Raw genomic sequence first — 21,383 nt, forward strand, 5'->3', positions numbered from 1 at the left:
AGGTGTTCTCTGGCAAGTACTAGGAGAAAATTCTATGGTTAAAAACCCATCTCTTTACAATAAAAACATCTCGCTATATGTGAAATAGTGGGATACATACAGGAATAAGCAGTAAAGCTAAAAATCAGGTATTCCAGCCAGGGGATTGAGGTTGGTGCTTTCAAAACCTCATGCTTCTTGCTGGGTAGTGGGAGGCCCTGGAAGCAGAAGGGCACAATTTCTTTTCTAATTTGGTTTGGCTGGGTGAGGGAGAAAATGACTGAAGCGAAAGCGTCAACCAAGCAGAGTAAGTTCTTGTTGTCAAATCTGTTCTGGGAATAAAGGACCTGTCTGGCCTCCAAAGGGAGAGAGGCTTTCTATGTGTAGAACCAGGATACTAAGATTAAAAAGACTAAAAACAGAACCTGTTCTGTTTGCTCTGGTGACTCATGCTTCTAACCTGAGTCAGAAGAACAACAAAAGAAATCCAACCCCCAGGGACAGGTTTGTCTTCCTTCTGAACTGTACTTTTGAAATGTGTTTTCAGCTGGGTTCACAACCTGTGCTGCCGACATGCATGCCACTGTTGTAGCAGTAACTTTAATTCTACGCTGAGAAATGAGGTAAAAGTGAATATTTCACAGCTAGTTCATGCTGAGAACTACCTCTTACTATTTTCACATTTGCATTGTTAAACAAATCAATATGGTATCCTTTTGAAATCAATTATGTGGGAAGTCTAAACTACATATCTTAAGTATATATAAAGTTAAGCTTGCACTTGCTTGCTAATAATCCCTTGGATAACATTTCACCACTACCTCAACCTTTAAAGGGGAAATCTTCTGCAGTAATTTGGACTGCTCTGGGAATCCCTCACATTTCCCTTCACAGGGTGTGGCTGTTGGCATTGACATGGACAGGGCTGTTGTATGAGTTGCTCAGGGCTCTCTAAAGGAAATTCTGGCTAATTGTCGCTCCAGAATGGTAGATTGCAAGTCAGCTCATTTTTGTGGAGAGTTGTCAATGAATGGTGATACTGTATCTCAGCTGTCACATTTAGCAAATAGGGCTTGCTATTTGCAGTTGTATAGATGCCCAGGAGTTGGCTTTTCTGCCTAAGTCAGGTCAATCTTCTAAACTGATTATAGTAATAACTAATATGATCATCATAATATTTACCAGATTGATGTGATGCAAGGGCACTTGAGGGTACCAAGCAGACACTGCCAAGTTCTGACTTTCTGCCCTGGGCAAGCAGAGGGCATGGAGAGGTGGTGAGGCCATTCTCCCTCCTGCTGGGAGGCATGAGATGTGGGACTCAATGCACAGGGTTGGAGAAAATACGGCAATCTTGTGTGCATTGACATGAAGAGGGACCCAGGTATTCCTACCGTAGTGCTGCAGCACGCAGTAGGTTTGAACAGAGCTAATACATAGCCAGAGATAAGGAGTAAACAAGGTAATTGTTGCTGAGTTATGTCACAGCTGAGCAATGTGAAGCATGCCTGCTTCCTGCTGCTATTTTGCATACAACTTCCTCCCACGCCATCTCTGTCACCAGGCCTTTTCCTCCTACCCATCCACTGGCAGATACTGCAGCCTGATTCTACACCCGTCTCCTGCACCATTCTCTCTACTCCATCCGGCAATGCATTCTCCTGAGGGGCAGCACTTCACAGTACTGCTAAGTCACGGGCTACATGATTTAGGTTTCTGGGGGACTGTGGCCCTTTGAGCGCCTCACCCAAACCCTCTCTTTACTGCCTGCTTCACAAGGTGACTGGCGCTAGAGTTACTTGAAAATATCCCGCTGGGAGTGTTTTCTGTCAGAAAATACTGATTTGATACACTTGAGAAGTGCTGGGCAACACATCACTTCCATCAAAACATTTGATGGAAAACCAGCTGGTCAGTCTGCCTTGTTTGCTGCCCGACGTGGCTCCCTGCCTGCATTGGAATTTTTAAAAATGTTCCTCCTGTGGAAGATTTCACAAACCTGACTTTGCATTCCAATTGGGACCAACACTTTTTTGTTTTTGTTTGGAAATGCAAACTTTTCTGTGGGATGGTGTCACACTGTCTAGAGTGGCTCATGACCATGAGTGCCAGCCTCAGGGCAGACTGTCCCCAAACAGGGCAAAAACCTCCAACTGTTGTGTTCTAAACTTAGATTTCACCAACCCAGGAACAAGTGTGAACTCCTAAAGCACTGTAACAGTCTTACCATGCAGTCTGACAGTCCGCTTGGGCATTCCAGTCTGTGATAGATGGTTGCTTACACCACAAATCACATCACTGTTCACATTAGTCCCAGTCCCAAAGGACAAGTCACTTACCCCCAGTCAACTGTTCTTTGATCTCAAACCAAAGAGAATCCTGTCACAAACTAACCAAAGGATTACTAACTAGGAAAAAGTGAGTTATTCACAAGGTTAAAGCAGGTAACCATACACACACACAGGTGAGGTACAATCTTTAGTTCAAAAGGTAACAGAAGCTTATAAGCAGCAAGTTTTTATGTTCTTACGGGCTAACCCAAGTCAACCACACTCTTGCTTGTGTTCTTTTTAACAGGCATTTTTATTCCCTTCCCCAAGTGTTTAAGCTGTGATGGGATGAGGGCTTCAGCACCTACCCTCTGCAGGGGCGCAGGCGAAGCGATCTAAGGCTTTTGTCCACAAGGGCTTGTCTGGTGTTTGTAGACGTTCATTTGTTGGGGAGATGGTAACACCTCTTGTGGTAAACTAGCATTTCACACTTGGTCATACTTCTCCCCTGACTGTGCAGGATTTAGTCTTAGCAAATGTTTTTATAGTTAGACAGCAAACATTTAAACATTACCGTATACCATGGGAGACAGATATAAGGAGGATTAATACATTCAGCATCCTACAAGCATTCTATACAGTCGAAACACGTTCTAAACACTCTAATATCTACTGTAACTATACTAACATACAGCTAAGCCAGACTGGTTTCCAGCTATGCATCTATCATTGTTCAGTAAGGCCTGGGCACGAGCTGGCATCTGGTCTGCCAGCGTCACAGATAGAAATTCTGGTTCTCCTACAGCTCCCAATGTGTTCTCTCCCCTCCCGCCCTGAGGTGACAGAGTCCCACCCACACATCCAGTGTGAATCCCCACCCGCAAGTCCACGCTCCCTCCAGGTGAGTGCCCCCCAGGTGACAGGTTCCCCTCCCCCACACACCTCCAGGTGAATGCACCCCAGGTGACAGGTTCCCCTCCCCCACCTCCAGGTGAGTGCCCCCCAGGTGACAGGTTCCCCTCCCCCACACCTCCAGGTGAGTGCCCTCCAGGTGACAGGTTCCCCTCCCCCACACCTCCAGGTGAGTGCCCCCCAGGTGACAGGTTCCCCTCCCCCACACCTCCAGGTGAGTGCCCCCCAGGTGACAGGTCCCCCCCACACATACCTCCAGGTGAGTGCCCCCCAGTGAGGGGGTTCTGCCACACACAACTCCATGTGAGTGTGCCCTGCCAGGGGAGCTTATTCCCCCTCCCCTTCAGGTGTGTGGGGGGGTTTCCCCTGTGAATGGGTCCCCCGCAGATGAGGGGGTCCCCCGCACATTCACCCAGTGTTCACACACCCCTCGCTGGTGTGGCTCCCCCACAAACACACTCCCAGTGCGCGCACCTTCCCCAACCTGGGTCCCCCACTAACACACCCGGTGCGCGCACACCCCTCCCGGACCCGGGTTCCCCCCCCCAGCGTGGGGTCCCGCCCCACCCCCCCAGTGTGTGCCCCCCCCTCCCATGGGTCCCAGCTGGCTTGGGCCCCCCCATGCGCGTTCCCCCCTCTCCGAGCGTGGGTCCATAAACACACCGCCCCGCCCCCACTCCCTGGGGTACACGTCCCTCCACCCCCCCCCGATGGGCGCGTCGCCAGGTGACGGGATCACATGACCGGGAACAGGGGCCGGCAGGACAAACCCAAACCCCGGCCCCCGCCACCTGCCGCGAGACACCTTCGGGCCCGGCCGGGGGGCGGAGCCTGGCCGGTAGTGGGTGGGGCTCCGGCTAAGGGGCGTGGCTAGGGCGGCCGCGGCCCGGCCGCCACAATGGAAGCGGTGCGGTGAGGTCATCCGTGACGCAGCATTCGCGGAAGCGGCCCGGGCCGGCAGGCGGACGGGCGGGGTACGGTGGCCGGCCGGCGGTCGGGGGAGCGGAGCGGGGCCGGGTGCTGTCGTGCGGCGGAGCGGGCGGGAGCCGGAGCCGGAGCCGGAGCCGGCCGGGTGCCCCGTGAGGCGGGCGGCGCCATGTCGCTGCTGCAGTCGGCCTGGGACTTCCTGGCGGGGCCCGGCTCGCTGGGGGCCGCCAGCCGCGACCAGCAGGACTTCGTGGGGCAGACGGTGGAGCTGGGCGACCTGAAGCTGCGCGTCAAGCGGGTCATCGCCGAAGGTGAGCGGGGCCTTCCCTCCCCTCCTCTCCCCTCCTCTCCCCACCCGGCCCGGCCGGGGGTCGCGGGGAGGAGCGGGCGGCTCCCGGCTGAGGGGGCCCGGCGCGGTTGGGGGAGGGGCGCTCGGTGCGGGGGTTCCCAGCCGCCGCCTGCCGCCAACGGGTCCGGGCCACGGGCTGCGAGCCTGCCCGCCCCGCTCCAGCTCTGCACGACGGCAGTGGGCGGGGATCGGGGCCGGGCGCCGCACCCCCGGCCGGCGCGGCCCCAAGTGCCAGGCGCTGCACATCTCCCCCTCCCCCCAGCCCGGCGTTCAGTCGCCCTGTGTGTAGCGGTGGCTGCTGTCCACACTGCTCTGCTTCGGCGAGCGGCCTGTGTCCTGGGGGCTGTGCCCGCCTCACCTCCAGGTCCCGGCCGGACAGTCGTGCGGGGACATCGCCCCTCCCCGTCACAGCCCGAGCCGGCTGCAGCCCCCGCCTCCTGCCTGGTCCCGGTAGCAGCCGGGTGGCACGGAGCCGGGCGGCAGCCGCCCACGGCGTCGTCCTGGGGTGCCAGCCGGGCGGCAGCTGCCAGCACCCCAGCTCGGAGCCCCCATGCAGGGCTCGTGGCAGCGGCGGCACCCTCCCGGGCCCATGGTTTGGGGCCTGTGGGAGCCTCCCATGCCCCACGAGCCGGGCAGCAGCTCCCACGCCTGGGCTCGCAGCTGGGAGCCCAGTGATAGCCGTCCTTGTCTGGGGCCCTGGCAGATTGTGGGACCAGGCAAGCCCCTTACTTATCAATTTCACTGCTCTGGGGGTCAGTGACATTGACAACTATGACAGTCCCTCCACTGCTCCAGGCCAGCTGAGTGTCTACACGGACACCGCATCACCCTAGTTCTCTCGAGAAAAGCCCGACGCCTCTCGTCCAGGTGGTTTTATTTTGTCCAGAAAACAGGGCAGATTGTCCTGCGGGGAGGTGACTGTAGTTGGTACACCAGCACTCCGCTTTTGTCGACAAAGCTCTCTAGTGTAGACCAGGCCCAAGTGATTCTCTGTATGCCGCCTGACTGGAGACCTGGCTGAAACCATTAACAAGTACATGGAAGGTGATGGAGCCATGACTCGCCCTCACCAATAACATATCTTTCACCCCCTCCTGCTCTGCTGTCTCCTGCCTCTAGTTCCTGCCTAACCCAGCATAAAGGCTAGCTCAGTTTCCAAGTTTTGCCTTTGGCAAATTGCCATGAATACTTTCTCTTCCCTAGCCCCACATCAGCAGGGGTGGGGATTACCCCAGTCCCACAAATCTGAGGGTATAAGTGTGGAGGTATCTTGTTTTCTGATCTGAAGCCCTGGTATGGGCCGTTAACTGATTGCTAGTGGTCTGAAGAATTATCTGGTCATAAGATGCTGGCTCCGTTTACTTCCATATGATTGCTAAAATATGTTAAGTGCTTCTCTTACATTTCATTTCTATAAAAGTATTTGTTGTGGTGGCAGGGATATTATGTAATTTGAAATGGGATGAGAGGTGATCTGCAAGATCTTGAGAGAAAAGGATCTAATAGGAGGAATATATGTAAAGTAGTAGTTCACAGTATGAAAACATTTGAGCCCCTGACCTTGAAAAATGAGTGTGTTGCTTTTGGTGCACCCTGTTCTAGCTACCCTGTATCTCATCTGTATCTTAACTTCTTTTTTACACAGTAGAAGTATTCTAAAATATGTATTAACTCGAGTGGACTAATCAGGAATGAAAAGAAATATTCATACTACTTACACATGTGACAAAAATTGCAGCATGTAGTAACGGCTGTAGCTAGACTGTTCTATATCTTATTGCTTGTTAAGCTGTTCAATGCAAAAAAGTAGACTAATGTAGTTGATTTTCAACATTCAAGGCAGGAGATGTGATTTGATTCTAGGAATTAACTTGTCTACAAAGACCCATCATTGCTCTTGCATATATTTGTGCAGTTTTCATTGAAGTCAATTTTTTGTGCATATCTGACTGCAATGTACCTTTTTTATATAAAATATTACATTTAACACTATAACGTTTTGTATGTGTAGTGCAGAGGAGTTAAGATTTCTCATGAAAGTTCTGAAGAATACAAATTGTAAAGTTAACATTATATAAACTTCCATGTTTTCTGTTTGAAGAAAAGAGTAAAATGCTTCCCTGTTTTGTGACTCCATCATGTGTTTTTAAATCTGCTTGGTCAGTTTATGCAGGTTGCTGCTGCTGCTAGTATGTATTGGCAGTAGTGCCCGGTAGCCCCATTTGAGGCTGTGACCTTTTTCATAGTTAGAGGTTTGCACTATTATACTTGTCATGGATCTTTATAGTAGAAAGTTTCGGTTTTCCAAGTTGACTGTTTTGGTTGTGTGTGCAACTGTATGTAGTGTAATTTCCTATAGCTGGAAGTTGTCCTTCTCCCCCTCCTTATTACTGAAATTTTGATTTTTAAATCACTTTTGGCCTTAGCCCAAACATGGAAAATATAATGGAAAAGAACAGTTTTTCAGGTAATGATGAGCATCTGAAAACAGGGCTAAAATGTAAGCTCCAACTCACCATCAAATACATCTTTGCCACTTCTTTTTAAGCAGTGTTGTCATTATTATTTGTCAATGAGCACATAAATATGATGATCTGTGAGGGCTTACTGAACGTCAAACTGCCAAGTTGTGTTGGCTGATGTGTACAATTTAAATTGGGGAGAAACTCATCAGTTTGCAGAGAACAATACAGGAGAATTAAAGGAAGAAAGACACTTGCATGAGAAATCTCTACTGTTGAGCGCTTTCTCAGTTCAGCAAGAGTGACTTCATGTTTAATAAACAAAGCTTACGGGAGCTCACACTTTGCCAAGGATGTGATATGTGTCAGGGACATAATGCCAGTTAGATCATTTAGAAGACCTGCTGCTTTGTTTTACCTTTGCTTAGATGTATAAGGGCTGGACTACAGTATGGTGTGTTGTCGTCAAAAATCAGCTTTTGTCAGCAAAACAGTGGAGGTGTGCAGACTGAAATGCTCCTCCCGCCGATGTAACTCCCCGGCTGTGCCAACATAATAAAACTACCTCAACGAGAGGTGTAGGGCTTATGTCGGTGTAGTTAGGGAGACTCAGAGTCAGTGTAGACACTGTGTTCCTTAAGTCGGCTGTTGGCTGTCATTCTTGTCAATGTCATGGCTCCACTGGAGCCCAGCTGCCCCTCTCTGTCCCAGAGAGCTGAGCGACAGGATCCGGCTGAGAAGCCCCGGCCAGCTTCTGGCTGGCAGTGGGGGGGCAGCCCGCTGGGAGTCGGGGAGGGCAGATGGGCTGCCAGTGGAGCTGAGAGACTCAGCTCTCAGTTCCCCACACTGCCCCTCTTACGCTGGTGGAAGCGCTCCCTGGTGAGGACACACATCACTGGAGGGGAGTGTGGACATCAGCCACTGCAGTAATTAATGAGGTGGCTGTAACGTGGATCAATTTATCTGTATAGTGTAAACAAGGCCACAAGCTTTTTATCATGACCGTTTCAAAGAGTGAATGTATTTGAATGTCAGTAATTTGCTCTTGCTTTAATTTTGCTGTACGTTATTGCATCTTAGTTAAACTTGGCTCTAAGACCATGTCTATGCTGGCTGGAAATTTTCTACCAATGTAGCTGAAGCACTGCACGCCCCCGGTACTTGCATTGGTGGAGCTGCACTAGTGGCTGAAAACCCAGCTATACTATACTATACTATAAACTTTACAGTAGTATTACTACGCCCATCAAAGGTGTGAAAAATCGACACCCCAAGGTGTTACACCAACTCAACCCCCAGTGTAGATGGTGCTCTGTCAATGGAAGGGTTTCTCCTGTCAACATAGCTACCGCCTCTTGCGAAGGTGGATTAACTATTAACTAAGCTGACCCTAATGCGGGGAAGCTCCCCCGTCAGCATGGTAGTGTTTTCACTGAAGTGTTGCAGTGGCACAGTTGAATAAGTGTTTTAAGTCTAGACCTGCCTTAAGTGGGCTTCAGAAAAAGGTCTGCCTCTGAGTCACTCTTAATTCCAAAATTATTTTAGGAAACTCTTATTTGGTCTTTTCTAAAAGTTGTCCAGGAGCCAACTAGCTGCCAAAACATCCTGTAAGACATTAGCCCTTTCTTTGCAGAATGCACAGATTTCTGCTGCGTAAAGTATTGTTGCTGGAATATACTCTCTTGTCAATGCTTTGATGTTTGTAAGCATTTTCCTCCTCCTGCTGTTACCATACTTAAATCAGGGATTATTTTCTGTCCTTTGAATGTTATCTTCTGTTCCATTGCCTAGAGCAGGATTGATCTCAGCTCTGAGATTGTGTTCAAGAGGCCTCCTGGTAAGAACTAACATCACTGTGGTTCATTAGTCATCTCGTCAATACTTCACAAATAATGTTCCTGACTTGGTTAAAAGAAAGTGTCATCTTGTCTTGTACTATTCCCATAGAGACTCCTAAACTGTAAGTGCACCCTGCCTGCATTTGATTTTTAAGTCCCCCATCACCAGGTTAATTTTATTCAATGGCAATAAGATTAGGTACCTTTTTGTTAGAGTTTATGGTTCCTTCTGTTGCATTAAATAGGAATTGAGAGCAACTCAGTATCTTGTAGAAAGGGCTGGGAATCCTTGAAGGATTGGGCCCAATCTTTTCCACTTTGTCAGTTGGATGGTTGACTTCAAATGATGATTTTGAGCATAAATATGAGATCTGAGTATATGGCTTCTGTAGCCATTCCTTAGCTGATGGATCAGATCCTGAAGCTGACCACTTCAGTGACATGGATTCTACTGAGCTAGACACGTTTCAGGACCATTAAAGCTTATGCCTGCAGAAATTTGTTAGTCTTTAAGGTGCTACAGAACTCTCGTTTTTTTGCTGCATACAGACTAACACAGCTCCCCCTCTGGAAGTGGTCTCATTATTATTACTCTTTTTTTTTTTTTTTTGACTTGCCTCTCTGTCAGTAAAACAGCACAAAAATTAAAACTGTTCATAAATGATTTCACGTCTTGTGTTGACAAAATAAAAATTGGAAATATACCAGAACACACTAGCAACAGAGTAAGTAAGATGAGCCTTCAATGTGAGCTAAAAACTCAGTTTTCAGGCTGTTCTTTAGAGTTGAAAGAACTGGATAAATGCTCTTCTGTTGAGGTTTTTGCCGATTCTTACTTTGTTCGATTGCTAAGTAAAATACCCGTAACAAGTATTCTTTTATATCGAGAAAAATAACAGTTGGTGGGTTTATTATGTGTTTAAATGCAGTCTGAAGCTGCTGGGGTGGTCTGCTTGAAAATGTTTTGTTGCTGGTAGGTAAGATTTTGAATAAGTTACTTGAAAACTATTCCTGGGTATTAACCTTGCCTTGAACCAGTGGAATATGTAATGAACTGCTTTAAGTCAGGGCTCGACAAACCCTGGGCGCCAGATCGCCATGGCACCTAGACATTTAAGTCTGGCGCCTAGTATTTCTTCCGGGGGAGCGGCTGCTGCGTTCTGGCCAGGGCGCCACTGCGCCCGTGTGGCAGGGCTGGAAGGGGGGAGCGCAGCGCTTGCCGCGCTCCAGCCAGGGTGCCCCGCCACTGAGCCCACATTGTGGGAGAGGGGCGGGGGGAAGGGGCGGGGCCGGGAGGGGAGGGAAGAGCGGCTGCTGCGCTCCGGCCAGGGCGCCCCGCTGCTGGGCCCACATTGTCTGGCTCCTTAATTTTTGGGCTGGCTCCTAGCTCCCAAACAAATTTGTCGAGCCCTGCTTTAAGTGAAAAGGCTACATATAAACCCCTTTTGAGTCAGATATGTTTGTACAGCACCTAGCACAATTGGGTCCTGGTCTATGACTTGACCTTCAAGGTGCTACAATAATACAAATAATATTTTAAATGATTTTTTGAATTACTGTTTTATTAAAACTGTTTTCCACCATAGGCAAATGGCTGATTGAGCATTTCTTCCATTAATGCGTTTGGAATGTTCAGGTTAAAATTGGTTCCACTGTTGAATTTAAAAAAAAAAAAAAAATCTTGGATGTACAGACTTAAATATTTAAAGCTTCTGTATAAAATGGAACAACAGCATTTTCAGTGCAGACTCAGCTTGCTATCTGACCTTCCATGAATTCTGTGGATGTTCGTCTCAGAGGGAAAATGCTTTTATGGCTGCAAAGATGCTGGGTACTTTGTGTTGAATAGTCTTACGCCATCTGTTAACATCTTGCATACCTCTTTTCATTGCCTGCTCTTAGTCTATACCATAGTTTCTCAGCCTGTGGTACGCATACCCCCAGGGGTACACGAGACAGAGGCAGGGGGTACATGGCAAAAAACCCAGTGAAGGGAAGGCGGGCGGTAGCTGCTGACTTATGGGGAAGGCTGGCGGCAGCCACCCACTTCCCGCCTGGTCCCAGCTCCCAACTGGGAGGTAGACGGCAGCCGTCCCAGTCCTAAGATGCTGAGCGGCAGCCGCTGGCTTTTTGGAACACCAGGCAGCAGCTGCCCATGTCCCATCTGCTCCCAGCTCCCAGGTGGTAGCCCAGTAGCAACCTCCTGTGCCTTGTGCTCGCAGCTGGGTGGCTGCCACCCGTGCCCCGGCTGTGAGCCGAGAGACAGCCTCCTGCACCCTGGCTTGAAGATGGGCAGCAGCTGCCTGTGGTCTGTCCACATCCACGGGTCCCAGCCTGCACGGAAGCCTCCTCTGCCCCAGCTCACAGCAGATGGCTGTCGCCCACCTCTCGGGCTGGCAGCCAGGGGGCAGCCGCCTACAACTTGCCCAGGTGGCAGCTTCCCTCCCCGGCTCAAAGCCTGATGCCCAGAAAGCCAGGCGGAGAGCCCAGCGGCTTGCCCAGTCCTGGAGCCGGCTCTTCCGCAGGTTTACTTGTCAATTTCACTGCTCTAGCTGAGCAACTATGACAGCCCCAGATTTTACCAGTATAAAAATCTTAAGAGGGGCCCACACAGTGTGATTTGCCCCAGGCCCGCACCCCCCTCGGACAGCCGTGGGAAGCACTGCTCTCCACTCTGGTGGGCCGCTAGTGTCTGCTCAGACCTCACAAGTTCCCTCCTGTGTGTGAACACCAGGTGACCCTGCCATCAGGCCATGGTGATTGGCTGGCGTTGGCCTTTGCTCCTGTATGGAAGAAGGGGAGGAGGAAGGAGGGGAGAAACAGCAGGGGTTTTGTGATCTGCCACAGCCACACAGCACTGCAGAACTCAGAACTCTCCTGCTTTACGAGAAATACAGTCATCCAGCGGTAAAGGGAAAAAGATTGTATTTCTCAGAGTGGAAAATTGAGTGTTGGGTACTTATTACAATTTTCAGAATATAGGGGGTACTTGCTACTTAAAAGGTTGAGAAACACTGCTCTGTACTGCTCATGTGTTTGTAACTGGTGAAAGGAGTAATGTTATCCAGAAGGTCTAAGTCCCCTCCAGATCCACAAACATACCGAACAAATGCTCATCATAAATGGTCAGCCTGGGACTATGGTCTTTTGCCAGATAGTTTACGATCTAGATTTTTCCTTTAACATGGTTTTGTTTTGGGGACAGTTTTATTGAGATTGAGCTTTGTGATGACCATGCTAATAGTAAAGGGCATGTTGACAGCTTTTTTTGTAACAATCACATATGATCTTTGGGTACCTGACTGCTCTGGTCTAGAGGCTTAATCCCGTGAAACTCCATTACTTGCTTTGCTTTTCTGGCTCCAGTATGTGGGTAGCCAAAGGAAATATGTGAGAGCCCTGGTCTTTGAAATACTGTTAGGTGGAGAATGTAGAGGCATGGAGCAGAAACCAAGACAGGGAAATATAAATATATCTGGACAGAGCTCATCAGCGTGAGGGGAAACAGGAAATCTGTGGGTCCTGTGGTTCTTTTCTTAGTAACAATCCCATACTGAAAGAGTGGGAGGGTAACAAAGAATAAAGGCATTTTTATAGTAGTGGAATCTCATGCCCTGCCTTCATAAAATCTGAAAGGATTAGTACTATTCTAGAGAACAGTTTATAAACAGGATTCTTCAATTGCCAACTTTGTTTAAAAAATGTGTTTATCCAGTGCCTCAGGGGGGGCGGGCTGGGGGCGATTTGTCATGAGACCTAACATTTCTGTACTTAGAGCATTCTTCTAACGTAAAAAGAAATGCATGCTAACAAATGTCGTGCTTTTCAGCAAAAAGGGAGGTCAAGAAAGTTGAGATTTGGTGTGGTCACTGTCGCATTGACCTTCAGATTGTGATTCTCTGGAGTCCCATTGAGGTCTGTGGGAGGTGTTCGGTATTCATCACTCTTGAAAATCTGGCAGTTGCGCAATTACAGACTTAAGAGCCTAACTTTAGGCCCCCAGTTCTGATTATATTGGTGTGTCTGGTGTATGGCGCGAACAGGTGCTGAGATAGTAACTTAATACAATTACTATATTACTAATGTAGTACTGGGGGCTTGAGTTAACGTGCCCTGCAGTACGCATCTTTCTGTGGGCAGTTAGGTTGTAAAACGAAAGCCTATCCATGAACCTTACTCCCCCAGGGATTGACCACTCCCTCTTAGTTAATCCTCATTCATCATTTATTCAGTGGGGAGAAAGCTGTCCGCAAAATGTAAGCCTGTCATCTCAGAGCTCCGATTTCCTCCTTCCAACTAAACTCAACCCATATCCCATAACCTAGTGGTTCTCCAGGTACTCGTATGTCCTTGTCTCCTTTCTTCCAGCTGCTAAATGGCAGAGTTCTTTACCAGTACATTTGCAGGCAAGAAGTAAAATACATTGTCTCACAATCGTTCCATCCTTAAGTTTCATTTAGTCCGTGATACCCTCCGCAAAATGCTTCCTCCCTTCTAATCAGATATAGAACTTGAGTGGCCTTTACAGTCCCACACTGTCTATAGAGAGACCTACAGTTTGAAATTCCCGATGAGTTAAATGGCATCCTTCTCCATTCTTTCATGGGACTTCATGTGGTACCAGTTACACAACATTGATGAACAGAGAACAGGTATAAATAGACCTTTTAGCCCCAGATAATTAAATCATACTCCTGAATTGAAAAGAGCAAAGCTTACTGTGGTGGGAAAATCTACTTACAATCGGTACTGTACATGTCTGTACAAGTACGTAGTTTCTAAATTTAAGCTTAGCCCACCACTGAAGTAGCCTTTTAAAAACTCATGAAACTTCATGAAAGATAAAACGCAATGATTCAGTGGGACTGTCATGGTACCAGACTACTAGTAGTGATGCTTCCAAATTTACAATGTCACCAGCCCTGATGTGGCTTTTCTACAAAGTTTGGGTTTCTTGGAAGTTCAGTTCCCAAGTCTGAATTTTCGGTTTCTAATGCTTGAGGTTTTTTATAACGACAATGTTCTTGTAAAGACTTCGGCTCTTAATTTACTCATGTATTCTCAACATTGTTTTAATAATTATTTTGCCCCTGAGAATAATATTGTAAAACTGCTGCATAAATTGTGAACCCTTAATGCATAATTTAGGTCTAATGGGCTGCTTCAGAGAAGGGGCCTTCACTATATTTGCTTCAGTGAAGTGGGATATTAGGATTGGGATGTAGAGAGAGGAGTTGCTCTATTGGAGCAGCTCTCAAGTGGGCTACAGTACAAAAATTTAAGAGCCAGTGCTTAAGAACCTTGCTAATGCACAGCTCCAGTGCCCCCCAGCACTTCAAAATACACTCAAACTCCCAATGGTGTCTACGCTTCTCCATCAATCGATAGTAGTAATGTGAAATCTCACTGCAGTAGATTACCATTTTTTTGTGATGAACAGAACGTGTACTAGTTCCGTATGAAAAGCTAAATTAAAATAAAGTCAGGGATGGCAAAATATAATGCTCGGTGTCGCGAAACATTTAGACAACTTGAAATTTTGGTTCTTGCAAAACCGTTCTGCTCTTGTTCTAAACCATTGCTTTTCAGGGGAAACTTCCAAAAATGTATTTAATTTAAAGCTTGTCATTCAAACCAAGACTTTGGGTTTAAAAATAATTCTTGCCATACCTCTACAGATATCACTTTAATTTCCATTAAAAAAATTAAAATATGTATGCCTTGATCAAGTAAATGGAACTTAACTTTTAAGGTTCAAGTTTTATGCATATTTACAAATCACCATTTTCAAGCGAGTTCCAACTTATTCAAAACTAATGCTCATATACCTAGTCTGAATTGTCCTCCTCTGATGCTTTATTCTTGCTTTAGGGTTGTTAGCAAATATTGAACAAGTTGCAAAATAAATTTCTTTGCAGTGGTGTGAGGGACATGGGGTGACCTGTAACTCATGAATGCTGTATCTTGATCAGGTATTGTGGTGGTTACTATATGACTACATTGTTAATTCACTAGCGGGTTTGTCATAAGATACGCTCAGTGGGGGTGTGGGATCCTGCTATTCACGTCTCCTGGCAAACACTTAAAAGGATAAGAGGCATGCAGAGTACATTTGGGTACGGAGCTGAGCCACTGGACTTGGTGTAACCAGGTTCAGCAGGTACAGGAGACAACTAAAACCTTTGGCTAGTTTTAAAAAGGGAGTCCCTGACCAACAGGGAGACTGAGGCAGAGACTCTTGGGGAACAGAGTGACACCCATATTCCATTGGTTGGGAGTGTCGGGTAAAATAGGCCTACCGAGGACTTAGGTAAGATGGTCATGACTGGTGGTCTACAGACCATTTATTGTCTATATAAATATACTTTTTCCCTTATGTTAAGCTTTGTTTCTGATAAAAACCACGAGAGTTCTATGGCACTTTAAAGACTAACAAATTTAATATTTGCAGGCATAAGCTTTCGAGAGACTTCAGCTCTCTTCTTCAGATGCAGTAATACAGAAAATAGGTAACACAGAGGCATCTTACAGATATCTAGGTGCATTGAGAACAATGAGGGAGGTGGAGTCCGGTACTTAAGACCTAATGACAACCATTGAGTAGGAGGTGAGAATGGGTGAGCAAAGTAATTTACCTTCGGTAGTGAGAGAGCCACTCCAAGTCTCTGTTTAAACCCAGTTTGAATGTGTCAAGTTCGTTTCTGATGTTAAGATTAAACAACACTGACAGTTTTTTCAAGCCAAGATCACCTGATTTCAAGCCAAGATCACCTGTATTCTCCACTGATGACTCCCAAAGGGAAACACTGAACTCAGCTGGGCTTGGCTCGGCTCGGCTCAAGAATGAGAGAATGGTGGGGTTCTTCACTTATCTCAAGGGAGGCATAGAGCCTAAGACCTGAGAGGATGTACTCACAGACCACAGAGGGGTCATACCTGAGACATCCTCCAGCCATGACAAGTGGTGGTCCCCCAGTCGTCATGGTGAAACTACAACATTCTGAGTCTTTCTGGCAGTGTCAAGGTGACTAGTTGTGTACTCTGGTCACCTCTGACTCCCAGCTAATGTATTCACTATTAATTCATGTGATTGTGTTTAGAGTGATCTGGCTTTATTTTATTTGAAAACTGAACACAAAGCAGACATACCTGTGACGAGTATACTACAGTGTTAGACTTCTGGTTTAATAGCAGCAGAGTCACAGCCGTTAAGTGAGGATGGGCTCATAAAATGTGTTTGGTTATAACCCCTTCCAGTTCCTTGAAGCTGCTTGTTGCTTTCTCAGCTGTAGTTTCAGATGCATGCTTCTAAGAGATTGGCAGTACTGATGACCTTGCAGTGATATTGTGAGTGCTAGCTGATATTAAGCTTTCCCTGGAGAGGGAGGCTCTTTTTTTTCTCTAACAACGCAGTGCTTTTTTTAGAATGCAATAGCTGTTAATTTGATGTCTGAATTAATTTTGAGCAAGTTTTACAGGATTATTTGCAAACTGGAAGGTAAACTTCCTTCTCTGCCACTGGGATATGACCAAGGATTTAAAAACTGCTCGTTGATGTGCATAGAACACTTGAAATCTGTGTTCTGTCCTATGTAACAGCTCAATTTGTGGGGTCTTATCTCTGCCGTCACACATTTTTTGGTAATCATGATCAAATGAAATTGTCAAGCTTATTCCTCCAACCCCTTTCTACTTCAGTCTTGGCAGGATTAACTTTCTCAGTGGTGGTTTCTGCAATCTGTACTCTTAGTCATTCCCTCTTCGATTTAGCATTTTATGATATCACAGACCATTCCAATGCCAGATTACACCCCATGTGTCGTATACCTTCAAATGCACACAGCTCGGCTGCTCTTTAAGAAAAGCTATACAGCTGGCCTACCACGTGCACTTGTAGTGCCTTTCAGAAAACCAAGTTTTCAGTAGCTTTTTTTTTTTTTTTTTTACGTGCTGGGAGTCTGGTCATGTGCTGACTGAAGAACGTAACTCTTCATGCTGAATGTCTCTAGGTGTCTTAAAAGGCAAAAGAGTGCAAAAACATAGTTCTAATTGTTCCAATAAGAGTTCACTCAGCTAGTGTAGATTGTGTTCCCACTTCTCCAAACAGGGCAGGTTTCCAGGGAGTATAACAATTTTGAGCAGTATTAAAACATAAAGATTACCAAAAATAGTATTTCACATAACTGAGCTGGACCAGAAATGTAGATTTGTTTGCAAGCAGTAATGAACTTTGCTTCAAGGACAGAATTAACGTATTCTCCTATATGGCTACTGCATGAACGAATCATGTCAAACCAGCCTAAGAGCGTTCTTTGACAGTGTGACTATCCTTATGGATGGGGGAAGCGGTAGATGTGGTATATCTTGACTTTAGCAAGGCTTTTGTTACTGTCTCGCATGACCATCTCATAAACAAACTAGGGAAATACAATTTAGATGGAGCTACAATAAGGTAGATGCATAACTGGTTGGAAAACCATTCCCAGAGAGTAGTTATCAGTGATTCATAGTCAAGTTGAAAGAGCATATCGAGTGGGGTCCTACAGGGATCAGTTCTGGGTCCTGTTCGGTTCAATATCCTCATCAGTGATTTAGATAATGGCATAGCGAGTACACTTATAAAGTTTGTGGATGGTACCAAGCTGGGAAAGGCTGCAAGTGCTTTGGGAGATAGGGTTAAAATTTAAAATGATCTGGACAAACTGGAGAAATGGTCTCAAGTAAATAGGATGAAATTCAATAGGACAAATGCAAAGTACTCCACTTAAAAAGGAACAATCAGTTGCACACACAGAAAATGAGAAATGACTGCCTAGGAAGGAGTACTGCAAAAAGGGATCTAGGGGTCATAATGGATCACAAACTAAATATGAGTCAACAGTGTAATACTATTGCAAAAAAACCAAACATCACTCTGGGATGTATTAGCACGAGTGTCTTAAGCAAGACACGAGAAGTAATTCTTCTACTCTCCTCTGCACTGATAAGACTTCAACTGGAGAATTGTGTCTTGTTCTGGGTGCTACATTTCTGGAAAGATGTGGACAAATTGGAGAAAGCCCAGAGAAGAGCAACAAAAATGATGAAAGGTCTAGAAAACATGACCTATGAGGGAAGACTAAAAAAAATTGGGTTTGTTTAGTCTGGAGAAGAGAAGACTGAGGGGGGCATGATAACAGTTTTCAAGTATATAAAAGGTTGTTACAAGAAGGAGGGAGGAAAGATTGTTCTCCTTAACTTCTGAGGATAGGACAGAAAGCAATGGGCTTACATTGCAGCAAGAGTAACTTAGGTTGGACATTATGAAAACCTTCCTTACTGTCAGTGTAGTTAGGCACTGGAATAAATTGCCTAGGGAGGTTGTGGAATCTCCATCATTGGAGATTTTTGAGAGCAGGTTAGACAAACACCTGTCAGGGATGGTCTAGATAATACTTAGGCCTGCCATAAGTGCAGGGGACTGAACTAGATGACCTCTTGAGGTCAAGAAGCTATTTCTGTTTGCATTGTGAGTTTGGAGTTCTTTTGTTTTGCTCAAGAGAACTTCTTAGGCCTAGTCTGAGGCTCACCATGTAAATAAGGAAAAATACAATCAGAGAAGGAAAGAAGTGCTCCGGCAGCAGACTGACTTACTGCAAGTCCCCCATGGTCCAAGAGAGAAATGCTGAAGCCGACAAGGTGAATGAGGTACCCTGCCACATAAGATTTAAGAGTTAATGAGTAAGGCTAATGGAAACAAGAATGTACTGTGTGTGTTATACATAACCAATGTTCTTCCTAGAGTCTAAACTTCCCTTGTCTGAAGTAGCTTCTCACCTAAAGCAATCGCCTGGTATTTCCAACCAGCTTGGCTAGGGTCCCTCTCTCGTGAATGCAAAAAGCGCTGTATTGCCTTCTGTTTATACCTCCTCTGTCCCCTCTTGTCCTGCTGCCCTCAAGTTCCTTGCCTTTGCACACAGCCAGGTTAACCCTTCATGGCTTGTTTCTTCCTGTGTGCTCCGTTCCTGTTGACTCCATATATCATTGTGGGTCCCGTTGCGTTGACTTACACTGCTTAATCTACACAGCCAAGAGAGACCGGTGAATCAACGTCCTTTGTCTGGTGAAGGCTTTCTGGTCAACTCTGCCTTGGACACATTTTAAACCTCTTTCAATACGTATACACAACTCCTTAAATCTCATTCGTACATGCATCACACAATGATTGTGAGGATCAGCACAAATAAGCTTTTATTAGAGACCTCACATGATACTCTTTATGGATAAATAGTATGAAACTACACTAGATGTAGTGAGCTTGTCAGGCCTGTTCAGAGTAGCTTTTACAGAACTGTGAGCCCTTTGCCAGCTGGCACCAACTGTGTCTCACCAACAGGTCAGCAAAACCATCGGGCTTGCTGTAATTTCTCATGTCTTGTTCCATTACCCATGCAGGAAGAGAGTAAATGGTCCCAGTTAATACTTCATATCCTCTGAAGATGATGGTGGGAACAGGGCTCTTTCTTCCTGCCCACTCATCAAATTTTGCCACCTCCCTGTTTACCCCTTTTTCCAAATAATTTATGGATATGTTGAACAGCACTGGTCCCCGTACAGACCGTTGGGGGACACCACTATATACCTCTCTCCATTCTGAAAACTGACCATTTATTCCTACCCTTTGTTTCCTATCTTTTAACCAGTTACTGATCCACGAGAGGACCTTCCCTCTTATCCCATGACTGTTCACTACTTTGCTTAAGGGACCTTGTCAAAGACTTTCTGAAAATCTAAGTACAGTAGATGCACTTGATCACCCTTGTCCACATGCTTGTTGAGCCCCTCAAAGAATTCTAGTAGATTGCTCATTTCTCTTTACAAAAACCCTGTTGCTTCTTCCCAAACAAAGCGTATTCATCTGTTGGTCTGATAATTCTTTTCTTTACTATAGTGTCAACCAATTTGCCTGGTACTGAAGTTAGGCTTACCGGCCTGTGATTGCTGGGATTGCCTCTCAAACCTTTTTTAAAACTTGGTGTCACATTAGCTATCCTCCGGTCATCTGTTAGAGAAGCTGATTTAAATGATAGGTTACATACCACAGTTAGTAGTTCTGCAATTGAAGTTTGAATTGAATTCTTCTTCCTTATTAAGGATTTAAGTTACTGGTGGTGGTTTTTGCTATTTATTATCCGTGCCTCTGAGCTCTACTCATGGAACACTCTGCAGACACAGAGGATACAGAACCTGGCTTTAGAAAGCAAGGCATCGTACATGGGAAAACAGGAAAACTGGCAGAGAACAAACTGGTCACTTCCTTGGGGTTCTGCTGTCACCCTTTTCCCTTTTGGTATTTAGAGGAAGTGGAGTCTGTCTGATACACTTGAGTCTGATGTGTTAGTGCTGAAAGCTTGCAATTCGCTTTCTAACTTGGAATCTATACCTGGTGAAAGAGCCAGTTCAAGTGCACATAGTGGGGTGTGAATAAGCTCCTTTATTGATAACATTGTCTGTCACCTTTTGTTTTTATATTCTCTCAGCTGAGAGATCTTCTGTGCCCTACTAGTTAGTTTGTGCTCTCCAGTGTTTCTCTCTTGCGTGCTCTCTGACTTGTTCCCTAATCCCTCTGCTCATCTTTTCATTCCTTTCCTTCCACCCTGTGCCCCCAGGATTTTGCCTGTGCTTTCCCTGTCTATAGTGGTTCCCTAAGAATGCCAACAGCAGAGGGAGAGTGAAGGAGTTCTTGTAATTTCACTCTTCCTGTTGTTGGCACTGTTGGGAAAACAAGATGAGTGGATTCTCTGTGGGAGTCTCTTGCTGCTTTTCTGTTGCTGTGTGGGAGGTAGTGAGCACGCACTATCCTAGAAGAGGATTCTGAGAAGTAGCTCTCTGCTATGTAGCTGATTAGATTGCTCATGAAACAAATGTGTGCATTCATCCACTTGCTTTGCTTGGGCGGTGTTCCTCATACCCCGAGCAGTTGCTCCAGCATGTGGAGCTGGGCTGTAGATATTGGCATCTTGTTTCCTTAGGCAAACATGGTAGTAGGTCAGTTCCTTTTCTCTCCTGCATTGCTCTCTTCCTTTGACCTGCTCCATCCTCCCTTTCTGGTCACCAACTTATGAAATGTTAGTCTTATGACATGTGAGATCTCTTCTTTCCTTCGCTTCTCTCAGCTATAAATCTCTGAGAATATCATTGTTTAGTGCATGATCGCTATCTCCCACACAGCAACAGATATGGTGAGAACCTGTTAGAGGCGTATTTGCTTCCCACCATCTTCTCATTTGGTTATCCCTTCTTCCTAGGTTTACTGTAATCTTACAAGGCAGATACTTCAAAAGTAAAAGAAAAACTGCAGCCAAATAAATCCATCATCTGTAGTTTTGACTGTCATGCATATCCACAGAAGAAAGAAATTGAAATTTCTTTCAAAATGGATCAGAATCATACAAATAGCTTGCTATTGGTGTATACATTTAGACAGCTGAATATCCGATTAAGTTATAAGTAGTAGCTAATAAATAAGGACAGTGGGCTGACCCATGACTCACTCCTGTATTACTTCCCGTTAATTAGGAGGCTTTGTTTGTGTCTCGAGCTCTAACCCAATTTTATGACTTGTTACCAAGTAGGAAGTTGGGGGTGCAAACTGTTTATCTTTAAT

The 21,383-nt window shown here is 46.0% G+C and overlaps 1 protein-coding gene across 2 annotated transcripts in view; it reads left to right on the forward strand.

Moving 5' to 3' along the window:
- The first annotated feature begins 4,039 nt into the window (after positions 1-4,039).
- GAK (cyclin G associated kinase) overlaps positions 4,040-21,383 on the forward strand; it is a 92,760-nt gene continuing 75,416 nt past the window's right edge. Inside the window, exon 1 of one of the 2 annotated variants that reach the window (XM_067553405.1) lies at positions 4,040-4,399. In XM_067553405.1, coding sequence (XP_067409506.1) covers positions 4,258-4,399 — 142 coding nt within the window. In that variant the 5' untranslated portion in view covers positions 4,040-4,257. The remainder of the gene's footprint in view (positions 4,400-21,383) is intronic. The other variant, XM_067553404.1, reaches the window with a different exon arrangement.

This window comes from Emydura macquarii, unplaced genomic scaffold, assembly GCF_026122565.2.
Source record: "Emydura macquarii macquarii isolate MOO-44397 ecotype Brisbane River unplaced genomic scaffold, CSIRO-AGI_Emac_v2 contig_1451, whole genome shotgun sequence".
NCBI classification, from domain to species: domain Eukaryota; kingdom Metazoa; phylum Chordata; order Testudines; family Chelidae; genus Emydura; species Emydura macquarii.